Genomic DNA, 13694 nt, shown 5'->3' on the forward strand with positions numbered 1-13694 from the left:
CTGTGTCTTGTCTGTCTTCTGATGCCTGGCTCATGTGTTGCTCTGCAGACTGAAGTCCTTTAAGCAAAGCAGCCTGGCTGGGATGGTAATGCAGCCTCTGGAAATGATGTTGATGTTTTATTTTGTATTAGAGAAGAGTAGGACTGATTAAAACACTTCTCAGAGAAAGGCCTTTACTTTCTGCCTTCTTTCTTATTGTATAGTTGGAATAATACAAGTGTATAGTTGTGATTACAGAGTAAATAGCCAGAGGGTATCTAAGAAAAGACTCACCAATGCTACGGCCTTCAGTTGAGATGGATGCTCACCAATGCTGAAGCTCATCACAAAAACTCCACAAAGCAGCAATCTTCAAAAAGAGATGCCTTAGCGGAGGCCAGCCCTTAAATAGGATCTAGGAGAGGTGCAGTCAAACTCCACCCCTTCTATGAGCACAGCTGAATTACTGTGCTCCCACAGCTGACTCATTGTTTGCCTCAGTTGGTTAATCAGAGGTTCAGGTTGTGAGCAGCAGTTTCCCTTACACTTATGCAAAAGTACAGAGGGGCAAGCAAGCAGGACAGTGCTAAGAGTGGGGCAGATGGCACCTTCTCTAGGAAAATGGCTGTAGAGGACTGCATCCTTAGGGAACAATCCCTACGGCAGGCTTGGGCACTTATCCTGGGCATCAGATCATTTAAAGGTATTAGACAAATGTGAATTGGGTGAGGAGAAGAGGGGGAGAGAGATTTTTGCTACCAATCCTCCTTTCTCCTCCCCTCCAACCTCCCACTCTCCGCTCCCTGCCCACCCACCCCCTAAAAAAAAGAACACCAAAAAACCCCAAAACAGCAACAAACCCAACCAAAACAGAACGGAAAGAAAAATAAATAAATAAAATAAACCTTTCAGTCACTTTCCCATTCTAATTTCCACTGCAAACCTTTGCTGATCCCTACTCTGACTTCACTCATTAAACCAGTCCCTTTCCAATCTTACTCTGTCATAATTAATGCTCTTATGTCAAAGATTGTTAGGAGGCAAAAGAGAGATAACTGTGATTTCTGCTAAGTATCACTGATCTGGACACATGTTAAAACGTTGAAGCAAAGCAGAGTTACTGTCCTAAACAGCTGCACTATAATAACTGCATGTGGGAAGTCTGGATGCTTTGCTTCTTATAGTATTAAAGGAAACTTGTTTGCAAATATTTCTCACCTATTTACAAGTAAATAATTTACCTTTCAGAGCTGAAACTCAGAATGTCAGAAGAGCAAAACTGTACCTCCAGAGCACCCCAAAGAAATGATAACAGTGAAAGTAGTGGGACCTCCACAGAGACTGGGACACAGGAGGCCACAAGCATGGAACCAGCTCCTTCAGCAGAAGAAACCATGGACAACGTATTGAGCCGATTAAAGGAGAAAAGACAACACTTCAACATTCCTGAGACTATTAAGGTAATTAACAAATCTGGTTGTTTCTTTTAGAACTTCATCATCTGAAGCAGATATTTGATGCTGGTGGGTACGCATCTTGTGAGGTGAAGTTTTTATTTTTACAAGTAGTGCCAAACACTTTTTACTCAGAGATGGATGTAAAAAATTATTTGCCAGCCTCACCTACTTGAGGCCACATACATGAGAAAAGCATCTTTCAGTGTATCAAAAAAGGTAAAAGCAAATGTAATCCTATTTTGAGCCCACAGAAGCTTTGCTGTAATGAGGGACCAAGACTTTCCCCCATTGAACCACCCACTCAGTCACTCAAAGGGCTCCCTGTGGACACACTGGGAGGCTTTTCTGGCTCCTGGGCCATTGGCTGACAGTGACTAAGTCAGTCCTCACTGGTGTAAAAAACTGTGTTTTGCTGAGTCTTCCATTGCAGAATTCAAATGTACACAAGCCATTAATAGCAGACAGGGTGACTTCACCTTTGGTTCCTGCACAGGACCCGTGAGGCCTCCCTAGTAGACAATAAACCTGCAGGTCTGTTTGGTGGATCTCTCCCAAATGTTTCTGAAGTAGAGAAATTAGGAACATGTGTGAAATTATTTGGACAGTAAAGATCCCCTTTCACCTGGGTAATGATGAAAACATCTGTCCAGTTGATAGCCCTGCATTGATGTCACGTGGGCAGCACAACCATCCAGGCTGCTTTGCCCTGTGATACTGTTACATTTACTTGCATTTGTATTGCCTCTGCTCTTCTACATTCTTGATTACTCTTCTCAATTTAAGAGAAGATATAATATCCCATGAAATGCACTTGTGTAGATGCAGATTGAATTATTCTTTCAAATTAATATCTATGTTAAAATTCTGTACAGAATGCTACTGGCATATTTTAGGATCTGTATAAAGCTGTTCCACAGAACATACTGTCTATGAAAAGGCTTATTTTATTTCATTTTATTTATTTCATTTTATTTTATTTTGTGTTGCTTTATTTCATTTTCCTACTTCTGCTGTCAAATGATGTTGCTATGCCTGGCACGGTGTAACCAAGGAAGATGACAAATTCTGTTCCCAAAGATACCTGAAATCTCAGAGCTGTCAGAAACATCTGAATTCTGGCTGCTGAAAGGAAAATGGGGATGATGGTGAGAGGGAGAAAGCCTAAGAGAAGGGAGAAAGAACAATACACTAAAGAAAACGCTAGAATATTGTAAGACTAAGAAATGATTAAGGATCAATTTCAATAGCAGAAAGTACCCAGCAGAGGTAATTTTTGATTTGTTTTGTTTTCTTGGTTCTTAACAACCAGTTACTGTATTAAAATTAGAACTGTGCAAACTGTACATACTCCTGCAGCTGAGATTTAGAGCTTTGCATAGATGGATGACATTTTAACTCCTCCTTTTTATAGAGTACTATTTTTTAAATCATGTGAGGAAAAGGGTTTCACAAACATAACTTCTTTGTAAGAAAACACGAGAGAACAACAAAAGTATGCAGTTCTGCTTGTAGTCTGAAGTCCCAGCAGTACAGACTATATGTTAACAGTTTTAGTGGTTAAAAAAAATGTTGTTATGCAAAAAATGGGATCAGCTGATACCAAAACAGATGTCAGTGAGGAACTCCTATCTAGAAAAACTCTTATGATTACAAGAGTAAGCTGGTTACACTTCCCATGCCATTTTTTATTAATTCCGTGCAATGGCAGAGCTGTAATCTAAATTAAATGTCTGCACAATTTAATGATGATGATGATGATTATTATTATTATTTTAAACCACTCATTTGTAAATTTCAACTGTTTTTCTTCCTGAAAGATCTATCCTTGTTCAGTAAAGGTGATTGAAAATAGTTATACAAAGCTATTATAATATATATTATGTTATATATATATATATAATATATATATATATAAATATAAAAATATTATATATGTTTACACTATATATTATTATATATTATGCATTATACATATATAATACATAATAGATATAATTATATATATTATATTATATTATATATTAAAATAATATATATCATAAGGTTCTTATGCTTAACATTAACATTACTGATTTTCAGTTATGAGTGATTCTGGTCTTTTGGGGAAGACAGGTTTACAGGAATGAGTACGTAAAAATGAACCAAGGATGTCTGCTGGTTAGAAAAAAGATCAAGAGCTTCTCTTAAGCTACATGCAGCTTTGGTTTTTCTGTTGTTAATTTGATGTGCAATATTTTGTTTTGTGTATAGAATTTAGATTATCTACTAAAATGTGAACTGGACTAATAGTAAGCTAAAGAGGAGCTAATTGTTTTAATGTTTTTAGATTGGTTGTTTGTTTCGTTTTGAAGATGTGGGGCAATGGTAGCATTTCCATATAAGATTATCTTGTTTTCCCCCACAATAGAAATGAGAGAATGAGAGTCTTTAAAAAAGATGCAGAGTTGAATGTGACTTGTGAAACTGGGTTTGGTAAACGTTTCACTGACTGTTGACAATAGGATTCATAGAACAGAGATTTGTTCATTTTCAGCCCAAAGTTATCAAGTCATTTGGAGGCTTATTTTGTTCATCAAATATTCAACTGTCATCCTAAGAAAATACCAGAAAAAATGTGAGGAAGGTGGGAGGCAAAGGTGTTTAGAATCCTAAACCATCCACTATGTCTAAAGAGAACAAATCACAAAATCTGAATTAATTATAGACTTATTTCTGTTAATCTTTTCATTAGCTACGAAGCTGTATTTTTATTTAGTTAGCATTGAATTTCATGCTGCTGTGCACAGTCTATAATCATAAGATGCCTGAGACAATTCTGAAGTTTGCCTTCTCTCATTCTGAAATTATCAGCCATTTTAAGCCCAGCTGAATACAAACCTGTCATGAGATTGCTAATGAAATGAACTAATGAAATAAACCCAAATGCTAAACCCTCTTGAGATTGTTCCTCATGTGTAAAATCAATATTAATGATCATTCTCTGTTTCCTGTTAAGCAGTCAGCTGCTTCAGGCGTAATAGTTTTAGAAAGAATGAATCTTGTATCAACTGCAGAACTATAAATAAGCAATACGGTTAGCTGTTGTATAATACTTCTCAATTCTAGTTTAGCAGCTCTTCTCTTAATAAGAATGACAAATAATTTCAGGGTGATTAACTCATGCAGACCTCTAAGAACCAGAGGCTTTGCCCTGTGTCTGCATTTGGACAACAAGCAAAAAGGCTTATGTTCCTGCAGAAGTTAATAGCAAGGGAAGAGCATTACTTCTTCAGGATTTGATGGATATTTGAAAAGAAATGGCTAACTAATATTTCTCCTATTTGTCAATAAAAAACCTGGTTATTTCCTGGAGAAAGGTGTCCCCCAACCCTAGCTCCATAATTCTTTGCATTACTTCATTTCAGTGGAGGAGCTCTGCTCCATTCTAGCAGTAAACCCTAATTGTAGAGATCTGTCATGATCTGGCAGACTCTGTGGAAAATTACATTAGCTTCACATGCTCGTTGCTGTTTCAAACCCCCATGAAAATATGGACATGTTAGGAGAAGATTTTCTTTGGAAGAGAAAACAGAGGGAAGGTAAGAAAAAAATAGCAGTTAAATAGTGTGCTCTCTGCACAAAACACTAGTGGTATATAATCACCAACACCAATAAATCACATTTTTGAGATATCAACATTTCTCTTTCTGCTACCACTGATTATTTTTGCTCCAAAATCACAAAATAAAAGCACTTTGCTTGTGAAACATCACTGCAGAAGGAATTCAGCACTTGCAGGGGGAGTGGTGATCAGTGCAGCAGAGCAATGACTGTGTGAGTGGGGAAAAAGCCCACATCTGCTCCCATTGTTAGTTAAGCATTTTCTGCAGCTTTTCCATAGCAGTTCTACAGATGCACACTATCCAGCTGCAAACTCGTGCTGCTTATTATTCCCTTTCATCTAAAAAATAGCATTGTTTTCCAGTATGTCCCCAGAAAATACAGGCTCTGATCCAGCAACCCATAAAGATCACTGCTACATCACATATGACTATAGTTGGTACCACTGAAAGCTTTCCAAAAAGGATGCAATGTTTTTTCATTAGCCCAATTCCATCTGTTAGAAGGAATTATTGAATAAAATTCCCTGGGAAACTGTCCTTAGGGACACAGAAATGGAAGAGCTGGCAGCTCCTTAAGGACACCTTTCTGAGAGCACAAGAGCTCTCCATCTCCCAGCATAAGAAATCAAGCAGAGGAGGAAGGAAACCAGCAGTTGAAGCAGGTACGTGCATCCTGGGAAGAATATAGGAATGCCATAGATAGAATCAAAGAATCTTTAGAATTGGAAGGGACCTCTGAAGGCCATCTAGTCCAACTTCCCTGAAAAGAACAGGGACACCACAGCTAGATCAGGTTGACCAGGGCCGTATCCAGCCTCACCTTGAACATCTCCATCGAACATTCAACCTCAGTGTGGACAGAAACAGAACTCAGTGCTAATGTTTACTGGGGAGAACAGATGATTGAACACATACCTACCTGTATCATTTTCATAAAATCCTAGCTCATGATCTTACCTTCTAAAACTAGAATATGACCAAAAACGAAAATGGTTCTGGAAAAAATCAGTCTTCAGAAATGTCTGCTATATTTTGAGAGTATTCATGGATGGCCTGTAAGTATACCGTGGGAAGATGAGTAAGTTCTCTACGAACTATTTATGGACTCAGAAATTAAACATATTTAGATTAACTTTCCATAATCAACACTTCAGACTAATCTTCATATATATATGTTACTGTTTTATGAATTTAGTTTACATTACAAGAAAAAAAAAATCAATATCAAGTAAAAAAAACAAATTTCCAATGGCCCTGTATTTCTCCTCATGAATGGAAGTTGCAGATTTTGATGACCAAGATGCAGGATATATATCCACAACACACAGAACAAGAAAGAAACTGACGTACTAGTGCTGTATAAAGATGGAAGAGATTTGAAGATGCAAAGATTGAGAATAACAGAGCATGCTTTGTAGCCTGTGGCTTAGAGAGAGTATTTCTTCCCAAGGTAGAAGCATCTCTAGGAGTCTAAGAAAGAAGATGCTAACTGTATAAGGAAAGAGATGGTCAGCGGTGCTAAGGAGCCATCCGGGAGTCCTGGATGTGCCAAACAGCATTGACTTAAGGTCACAGACAGTCAGGAATTTAAAGCAGAAAAATGGAATAGGGGCATTTTTACCTCTTGTTGTTTCTGCAAATAGACAGTCTGCAGACTGCACAGTTAGAAGATGCATCTTAGAGAAGCAAATTTTAATCTCTGCATCTATGTTAATAGAGTTTCATGCAGGAAAAGGCTGGAGATACTGTGTGGATCCTGGAAGCAAAATAAACATCAGGTCATACTTTTGCAATACTTTTCTCAGCTTTACAGGATCAAATGAAAAACATAATTATTTATTTTTCATTTTTAATTTTGGATGATTATATTTTAATATGATTTTTCCTCAGGTAACTAAACAAGAAAAGAGTCTTATGAAACCTCTATACGACAGATACAGAATTATCAAGAAACTTCTTGCAACTCCATCTTTGATCACAACAATTGTAAGTTGGAAAGAATTTGTAGCCGTTGTTGAGATAAAATGCTAAATGAGTTTGACTTGTGCCTGCACATCAATGTGGCAGCAGTATAGCCAGTGCTATTTGAATAATCTGCTCATTAGTTAAAACAGGGTGTTAATATTTTAGTTAGATGGAATAATCTGTAAAATTCAACTTCCAGCTGTAGCAGAGGTCAATAACACAAGGTAATGGTTCCTTAGGCAGCTGGTTTGAATCACTGGGCAAGAGATCAAAGGTTGTCATGAGTTTCCTACTACAGTTGATGTAAGCAACATAAAATGACAATGAAGCGCTATCCTAACATAGATATCTGCTCTATTTATTGCAAGGCTTGTATTAAGCATGTGGAACATAAATATCACTTGTACTTATTTAATAACATGTAGAAGTCATGTGACAGCTGGTCTCTCTGTAAGGAGAGTGGAGTCTGGCCATTTTGAAGTTGTCTGGGTTGCTTCAAAAAATGACCAACCATTGTCTTGATAAATGCTAATGGAGCTTTAGATTTCTTTGAAAATCCCAGCTGAAATCATTGTACATGTGCTCACAGATATTTCATTTCAAAATTAACTGAAAGGTCTCTTGTGTTACTTATTAGTTTTGCTCCACAGAACTTGATGTTTAAGCACTCAATTTAAAAGCCCAGCTTTTCTTCTAGGGATGAAGGAATGTGGGGAAGACAGCAACATTGCTCTGTTTTGGTAGTTAACATTTGTAGCTATAAAACCATAGGTAAAATCTCTACCTACCCACCGTGCATATTACAGTCATAATTTCCAGGCATAATAAATGCATTAAATAGTAAATAAGAGGAGTACAAGTTCCAGCAGTGCTTGCATAAAAGCAGAATGCTCTCTAAATCTTTTCAACTTGTAAATGCTTTTGTGTAAACAGAAAATTGATATTTGGAGCTACTCAGAAACAGGTCTGCTTTCTGTGCTGTTGAGATATGAACTGTAACCAGCAGCTCATGAGCCCCTCAAGAGTGCTCTGGAACACTTTCAAGTAGCCCTGGGTAGAATTTGCAATATCTGTGATATTTCAGTCAATGCATCCAGGAAATTATAGCCCAATTCTTTGTGTTGTCATCTTAGTAACTGTTACATTGTTCTGTAAATGACTAATATGATCATGCTTTATCTTTTACAAGCAGGAAGAAGAAGACTCAGATGAAGACCATTCGCAAAGGAGCCATGAGTTATCATCTGGTCCAATATCTTGCATCCCTGTCGAAGAGCACCTGTGTTACTCTCAGGAGGAGAGTGAGCCTGAATATGTCTCACCTCCAAATGAAAAGAAAATTTTAAGACAAACAGCCTTATCTATGTCCAATTTACATGAGGCGACCATGTGAGTTCTGTCTTTTTAGTCATAGATATTTTACTGCTTTGCATAGGCTTTACAAATGAAGCACAACTTGTAAATGCATGACACATACTTCCTAGATAGGAGAAAGAAGTATGTGCTACGTGGACATGAGAAGGCCAAAAATAATTTTATTCCTCACAGAAGTGTATTTACTGGTGTCTGGATGCCCTGGAATGTTAACAGTGCCCTCCTGCTCTCCACTAAAGACAAAACAAAAACACCACAAGATTTGCATTTAAAAATTCCAGGTTGCATGAGATAGGTCTCGAGATACACAAGGGCTGTTATTACTCAGTTATCACTTGTTAAAGAATATGCCTTCTAGGAACAGGCCTGTTCTCATAGCTTACAGGATATTTTTCTTGTGTTTTCATTGTATCTCTGAGAAGCAGAATGAAACTGATTAAGCACTACAAAAATGGAGAGTAAAAAAAAAAGAAGTCTTCCTATGTAACACAACTATGGATGCAGCTCTGTGCTCAAATGCTGTGATATATTTCTTCACGTTGTGTTCTTACAAAAACAATTGGTAAGGATAGAGCATAACAAAAGAAAGTATTACTCTGCTTAAAAAAAAAACAACCAAACCAAAAACCCTTACTGTCCAAATAATACCAGCTAAAACATGTCCTTCAAAAATAAGAAGTTGATTCTGGGTACGATTAGCAGTTCCTCTGAATCACAGTAATATTTAATGACAGCTGCTTTTCAGTGCATGGCTTGGCAGTGTGACTGTATTCAGGGACAGAATGAACATAAAGAGTTTGTGGTGAGCCACTGAGCCCTGTCCATGAAGGACATAGACCACTAACAAACACTAATCCCAAAGGCTTTTGTTACCATGTTGTTCACAGTCACTACCTGTATTAGAAGAGTGAGACGTAGCATTAGTAAACAGGAAGGAACATAAGTGTTTAATCACATATGCTTGTACAACTGCCATATCCATACCTGGTGGGATACGTTGTCATACCTTGAGGCACTGAGATGAACATCCACCATTGCCCACAGCAGGGTCTGCCTGTTAGCAAAACCATGGCTTTTACAGTCACTCAGAGCACATGGGGGTTTCATCGTCTTGTCTCTGTTTTACAGGCCTGTTCTGCTTGAACATCTCCGAGAAACAAGAGCAGACAAGAAAAGGCTCCGCAAAGCTTTAAGAGAGTTTGAAGAACAATTCTATAAGCAGACAGGGAGGTAAATAACCAACTTGACAAATGCCTTCCCCCTTTTCTTTGGGTATCCATGTAGATGCATTTGTTTCTATGAGAACAGGTTCTCTTAATGTGGGCAGACCAAAGGAGCTGCAGACTTGGACATGAAGATAAAACAGAGGTGTCTGGTCTCTGCTAAGGTGACCAGCCCCTTGCTAAGCTCCTCTGGGATGTGGGCACCCTTGATTGCCTTCTACATCTGGGATCTTCCCAGGACATGCTTGTAATGGGCATTAACTGCCCAGTGTTTGTTTCACCATGGGATCTTTCCTGAGGCACAGAGAATCCTTTCTGAAGAAGTCAATCTTTAGGGACTAAACTGAGCAGTTTGACCATATCTAAAAGGGCAGATATAAACACTGAAAACGCTGTTTCCTTCATGCGGAAATATCAGATACTTTTCATTCTGTATTTATATTCTTCCTATCATTTAACACACTTGTCTGCTGAAAACTGCAGGGGATATGCGCTAGTAACGTTTTTCAAAGTGCTGCTTAATAACTTTCCTGCATATTTCAGAATGAAGTAATTACACTTGCATAGCTGATGATAAAGAAAACGTCGTGGTGTATATGAGAAGCTTGTTAATATTTAAAATCCAATTCCTTTCATTTCTATTAGTGGTTTTTTGTTGTTGTTTCATTCCTGCATGTTACCTTTAGTAGCCTACTGTTAGGAAAAAATACAAGCATTTGTGACTCCAACCTCTTTAGTTATTGCAAAATTAATTTTAAAGACTGTTTCTCCTTTAATCCATAAAAGTGACGGTACTTCTGCTTGCTTTTTATAGGAGTCCTCTAAAGGAAGATCGCATACCAATGGCAGAGGAATACTCGGAATACAAGCACACAAAAGCCAAAATCAGGCTTATAGAGGTTCTCATCAGTAAGCATGATGTTTCCAAAACAATATGAAATGAATACAATGCAGTGCTATCATTCTCTAGCAAATCAAACAATAACAAAAGAAACAAAACAGTAGTTTTACAGGTCTTGGTCAGCTGCACAATTATTTGACACGCTGAGATTTTTTGATGCACTTTACCAATACTAAAAGCTGGGATGAGGAATGACAGCAATATATGAGAATATAAGCACGGGTGAGTGAACTATATATAGTACACATATATATATATATATATATATTTTTCCTTTGAAGCCTTGAAGTGCACTGTGAGAATGTTGACTCTCTGTTTGACCTGTTTATAGGTTTAAAAAGTGTGAGGAAATGCTCTCCAGGTTATTAGTACATCTTAGAACACATTAATGTACCACATGCTTTTGCGTGGTTTTTCTTTAAACAGAATTAACATGCAGTATAATGAAAACTATACCTATTGGTTCTCAGTGTGCTGATTGGTCCACTAGATTAAAAGAAACACAAGTAAGTTTAAAACAACAAATTCTGTCTTTCAAGACAGAGTTGCCACTTAATTCCAGTAGCTTCAAGGGGGAAAAAAAATGACAGGATATAGAGGAAGGAGACACAACCACCAAATGGAATTACTGTTTTTCAGGAATAAGAGAAAGCACTTGGCAAAACAGGACAGGTAAAGTTTACCAGGAAGTTTACCAGGACAGGTAAAGTTTACCAGGAAGGTACTGGATGCCGTCCTTTTCATTATGATTCACAGGACCTGGCTTATGGTATTTGAGAAATAGACCGATTATATGCTAATTTTTATTTCCATATTGAACTTTTGCACTTTATTTTGCCTGATGCTATAATGTTTGCTTTTCTGATTACCAAAGCTTGTTTAGAAGCATGCACTTTTTACAATGTCGTTATTTGTTTCCTGTGTTGTATAAATTGCCGCATATATATAAAGATTAGATTATTGCATTACACTAAGATATTTTGGATAGATGAAAAAAGTACCTGGTGTATAACTGAGTGCCACAGCTATCTGATGAGGAAAACTAGACTTCTTGTTTACTATAAAACAGATTATAAAGAAGATATTTTTCCATTCAAATTATACATCTTTCTTAACTTTCAGAGGTCCAGACTTTGTAATATTATGGAAATTTTCCCTATATTTGTGATAAGTCATTAGTGTGAACTGTTAATGCAAGGATTATCAGCATTTTTGTACTAGAAATGAAAAGCAGGGATTCTGGGAAATACTTAGCCCAGGCATAAAGAAAGAATGAGAGAAGAAGAAAAGGGATGTGTGTAAGTCAAAACACGTTTTGTGTATTGGGTTTAACTGTCATTTTGTATTGACCATATAGTATAAGGAACCTGTTTTATATCTATCTTGGTAAGAAAAATTTCATTTTATAAAGCCTATTATGTACCAACCACGTTTGTATTTATATTGTATGTGATGATGGGGCATGTTTTTGAAGACGTACACATTTTCAAGTAGCTTGGAGGAAAAAGTACGATGACTATAAAAGGACATTTTTATTTCTGAGGTTTGTTGTTTTGCTGTACCGATTTAATAACTTGTAACTCGAATTTTATGAATCAGAATGGTCTCCTTCATAAATCTGTTTTAATTAAAGTCATCTAGAGCAACAGGAACAGATACAGAGCTATTTGAAGTTTACAAACTACATCTTTGATAAGGGAAAATGATTTCATGACATATGTATACAATTGATATTAAAACGTAATCTATATATTCTATATGATTGTATAATATTTTATACAACAGTACAAATAAAATATTTTTCTATTATATTTATTATGTCAAGACACAGTTTCTGTTTTCAGTTAGCTAATATAAATAACATAAATAACACTGTCAAACAACACGTTGGAAGTGCTGACATTTCTAGGCTTTGAAATTTAAATCATGCTGCAATTACAACCTTTCATGCTGTTTGGAGTTATCCCAGTATTTGTTCAGTAGTTAAAATGAATGCATATTTAAACACCATTTATAAGCCGTTATTTTTATTTTGCTAAAGCAGTTTATATAGGATTTTGTTATGTTTGGCAAGAAACAGAAAACAATTTTTGCAGCATCTAAGTATAAATGGTTGCCAGAGAAAAAAAAACAATCCAGGACTTCTAATCATTTAAAGCATTGGAGGAACAGAAGGGAAAGAGAGGGAGAAGAAATACTAAAAAGGCTACTTGGAGAGTTTGGAGACTCATGTTTGCTCTCGGTGACAGCGGCATGTGCATGCTTCTGACAAAACTGGCTGACTATGGAAATGGACAACAGAGGTCTGAAGGTTCCTAAGGAATGAGGGAAGTTTTAACGTCCAACACTGATATTGCAGGTCTTGCAGCTGGGATCTTTCTTTGCATTTGCAGTAGACAAGCTCATTAGTTGGTGACCAGTGATTTCTGCAACTGTGCCGAGGGAGAGATCCACAGGATCAGTGTAAATTACTTCCAGAATAACATCCTGGGCATGATGGTAAACCATTACTCCATCTTCTTCATCACAGGTCAGAAATTTATTATCTTTTATATTTAGCTGAGGAAGGCGCTGCTTACAGAATTCATCTCCTGGTGATCCGACAGGGGCAATAACAAGAATGACGTAGTGGTAAGCTGTGTACATGCAGTAGAAGTCTCCAAAGTACAAGTTAGTATTTGGGTTGAAGAGTTTTTCAGCTGCAATCTCAAACCTGTATCTTCCATAAGGTGAATCTTGGGGTGGTTTCCCAGTGTTAAACTCAGTGTTGCAGCTAAAGAAGATGCCTTCCAACTTCCCACTGATTGGAGAGCCATGGCTGCCACTGTTATCCTTAACAGAGGGCTGCATAGCATTCCCATGGTGCTCTCTACAAATGGATGATGGGTATTGTTTATTTTGTAACATAACAAGAATGGTAAGTCAGGACTCATTTACGGCACTCTATTTTGCAACAGTACTGAAGGAACACAAAGGAAAATCATTAGAACTCTGAGAACTCTGGTTAGCGTCATGATTTTAGAACCAAGAAAATCAAGTGAAGCCAGATTCACTCAGGTGGAATAATTCCTGCTCAAGGAGAAAAAAGCCCTTCTTTTCCAGTCTGCATTTTCCGTCAGCTGAGAGCTGTGGCTATTAGGTCAGTGCAAAGAATAGCACAAACAAAAAAGCCTCCAAAGCACTGATATCTCTA

The 13694-nt window shown here is 37.2% G+C and overlaps 2 protein-coding genes across 7 annotated transcripts in view; one reads left to right on the forward strand and one right to left on the reverse strand.

Moving 5' to 3' along the window:
• The window catches only part of FAM13C (family with sequence similarity 13 member C), a 37545-nt gene extending 24913 nt beyond the window's left edge, over positions 1–12632 (forward strand). For 2 of the 4 annotated variants that reach the window (XM_015865987.2, XM_015865989.2), the window contains 5 exons: positions 1228–1439; positions 6929–7024; positions 8193–8392; positions 9506–9607; positions 10415–12632. In XM_015865987.2, the coding sequence (XP_015721473.1) occupies positions 1228–1439; positions 6929–7024; positions 8193–8392; positions 9506–9607; positions 10415–10538 (734 nt within the window). In that variant the 3' untranslated portion in view covers positions 10539–12632. The remainder of the gene's footprint in view (positions 1–1227; positions 1440–6928; positions 7025–8192; positions 8393–9505; positions 9608–10414) is intronic. The other 2 variants (XR_001555951.2, XM_015865988.2) reach the window with 2 other exon arrangements.
• PHYHIPL (phytanoyl-CoA 2-hydroxylase interacting protein like) overlaps positions 12010–13694 on the reverse strand; it is a 55009-nt gene continuing 53324 nt past the window's right edge. For 2 of the 3 annotated variants that reach the window (XM_015865995.2, XM_015865994.2), the window contains exon 5: positions 12010–13370. In XM_015865995.2, the coding sequence (XP_015721481.1) occupies positions 12836–13370 (535 nt within the window). In that variant the 3' untranslated portion in view covers positions 12010–12835. The remainder of the gene's footprint in view (positions 13371–13694) is intronic. The other variant, XM_015865993.2, reaches the window with a different exon arrangement.

Source organism: Coturnix japonica, chromosome 6 (assembly GCF_001577835.2).
Source record: "Coturnix japonica isolate 7356 chromosome 6, Coturnix japonica 2.1, whole genome shotgun sequence".
Lineage (NCBI taxonomy): Eukaryota > Metazoa > Chordata > Aves > Galliformes > Phasianidae > Coturnix > Coturnix japonica.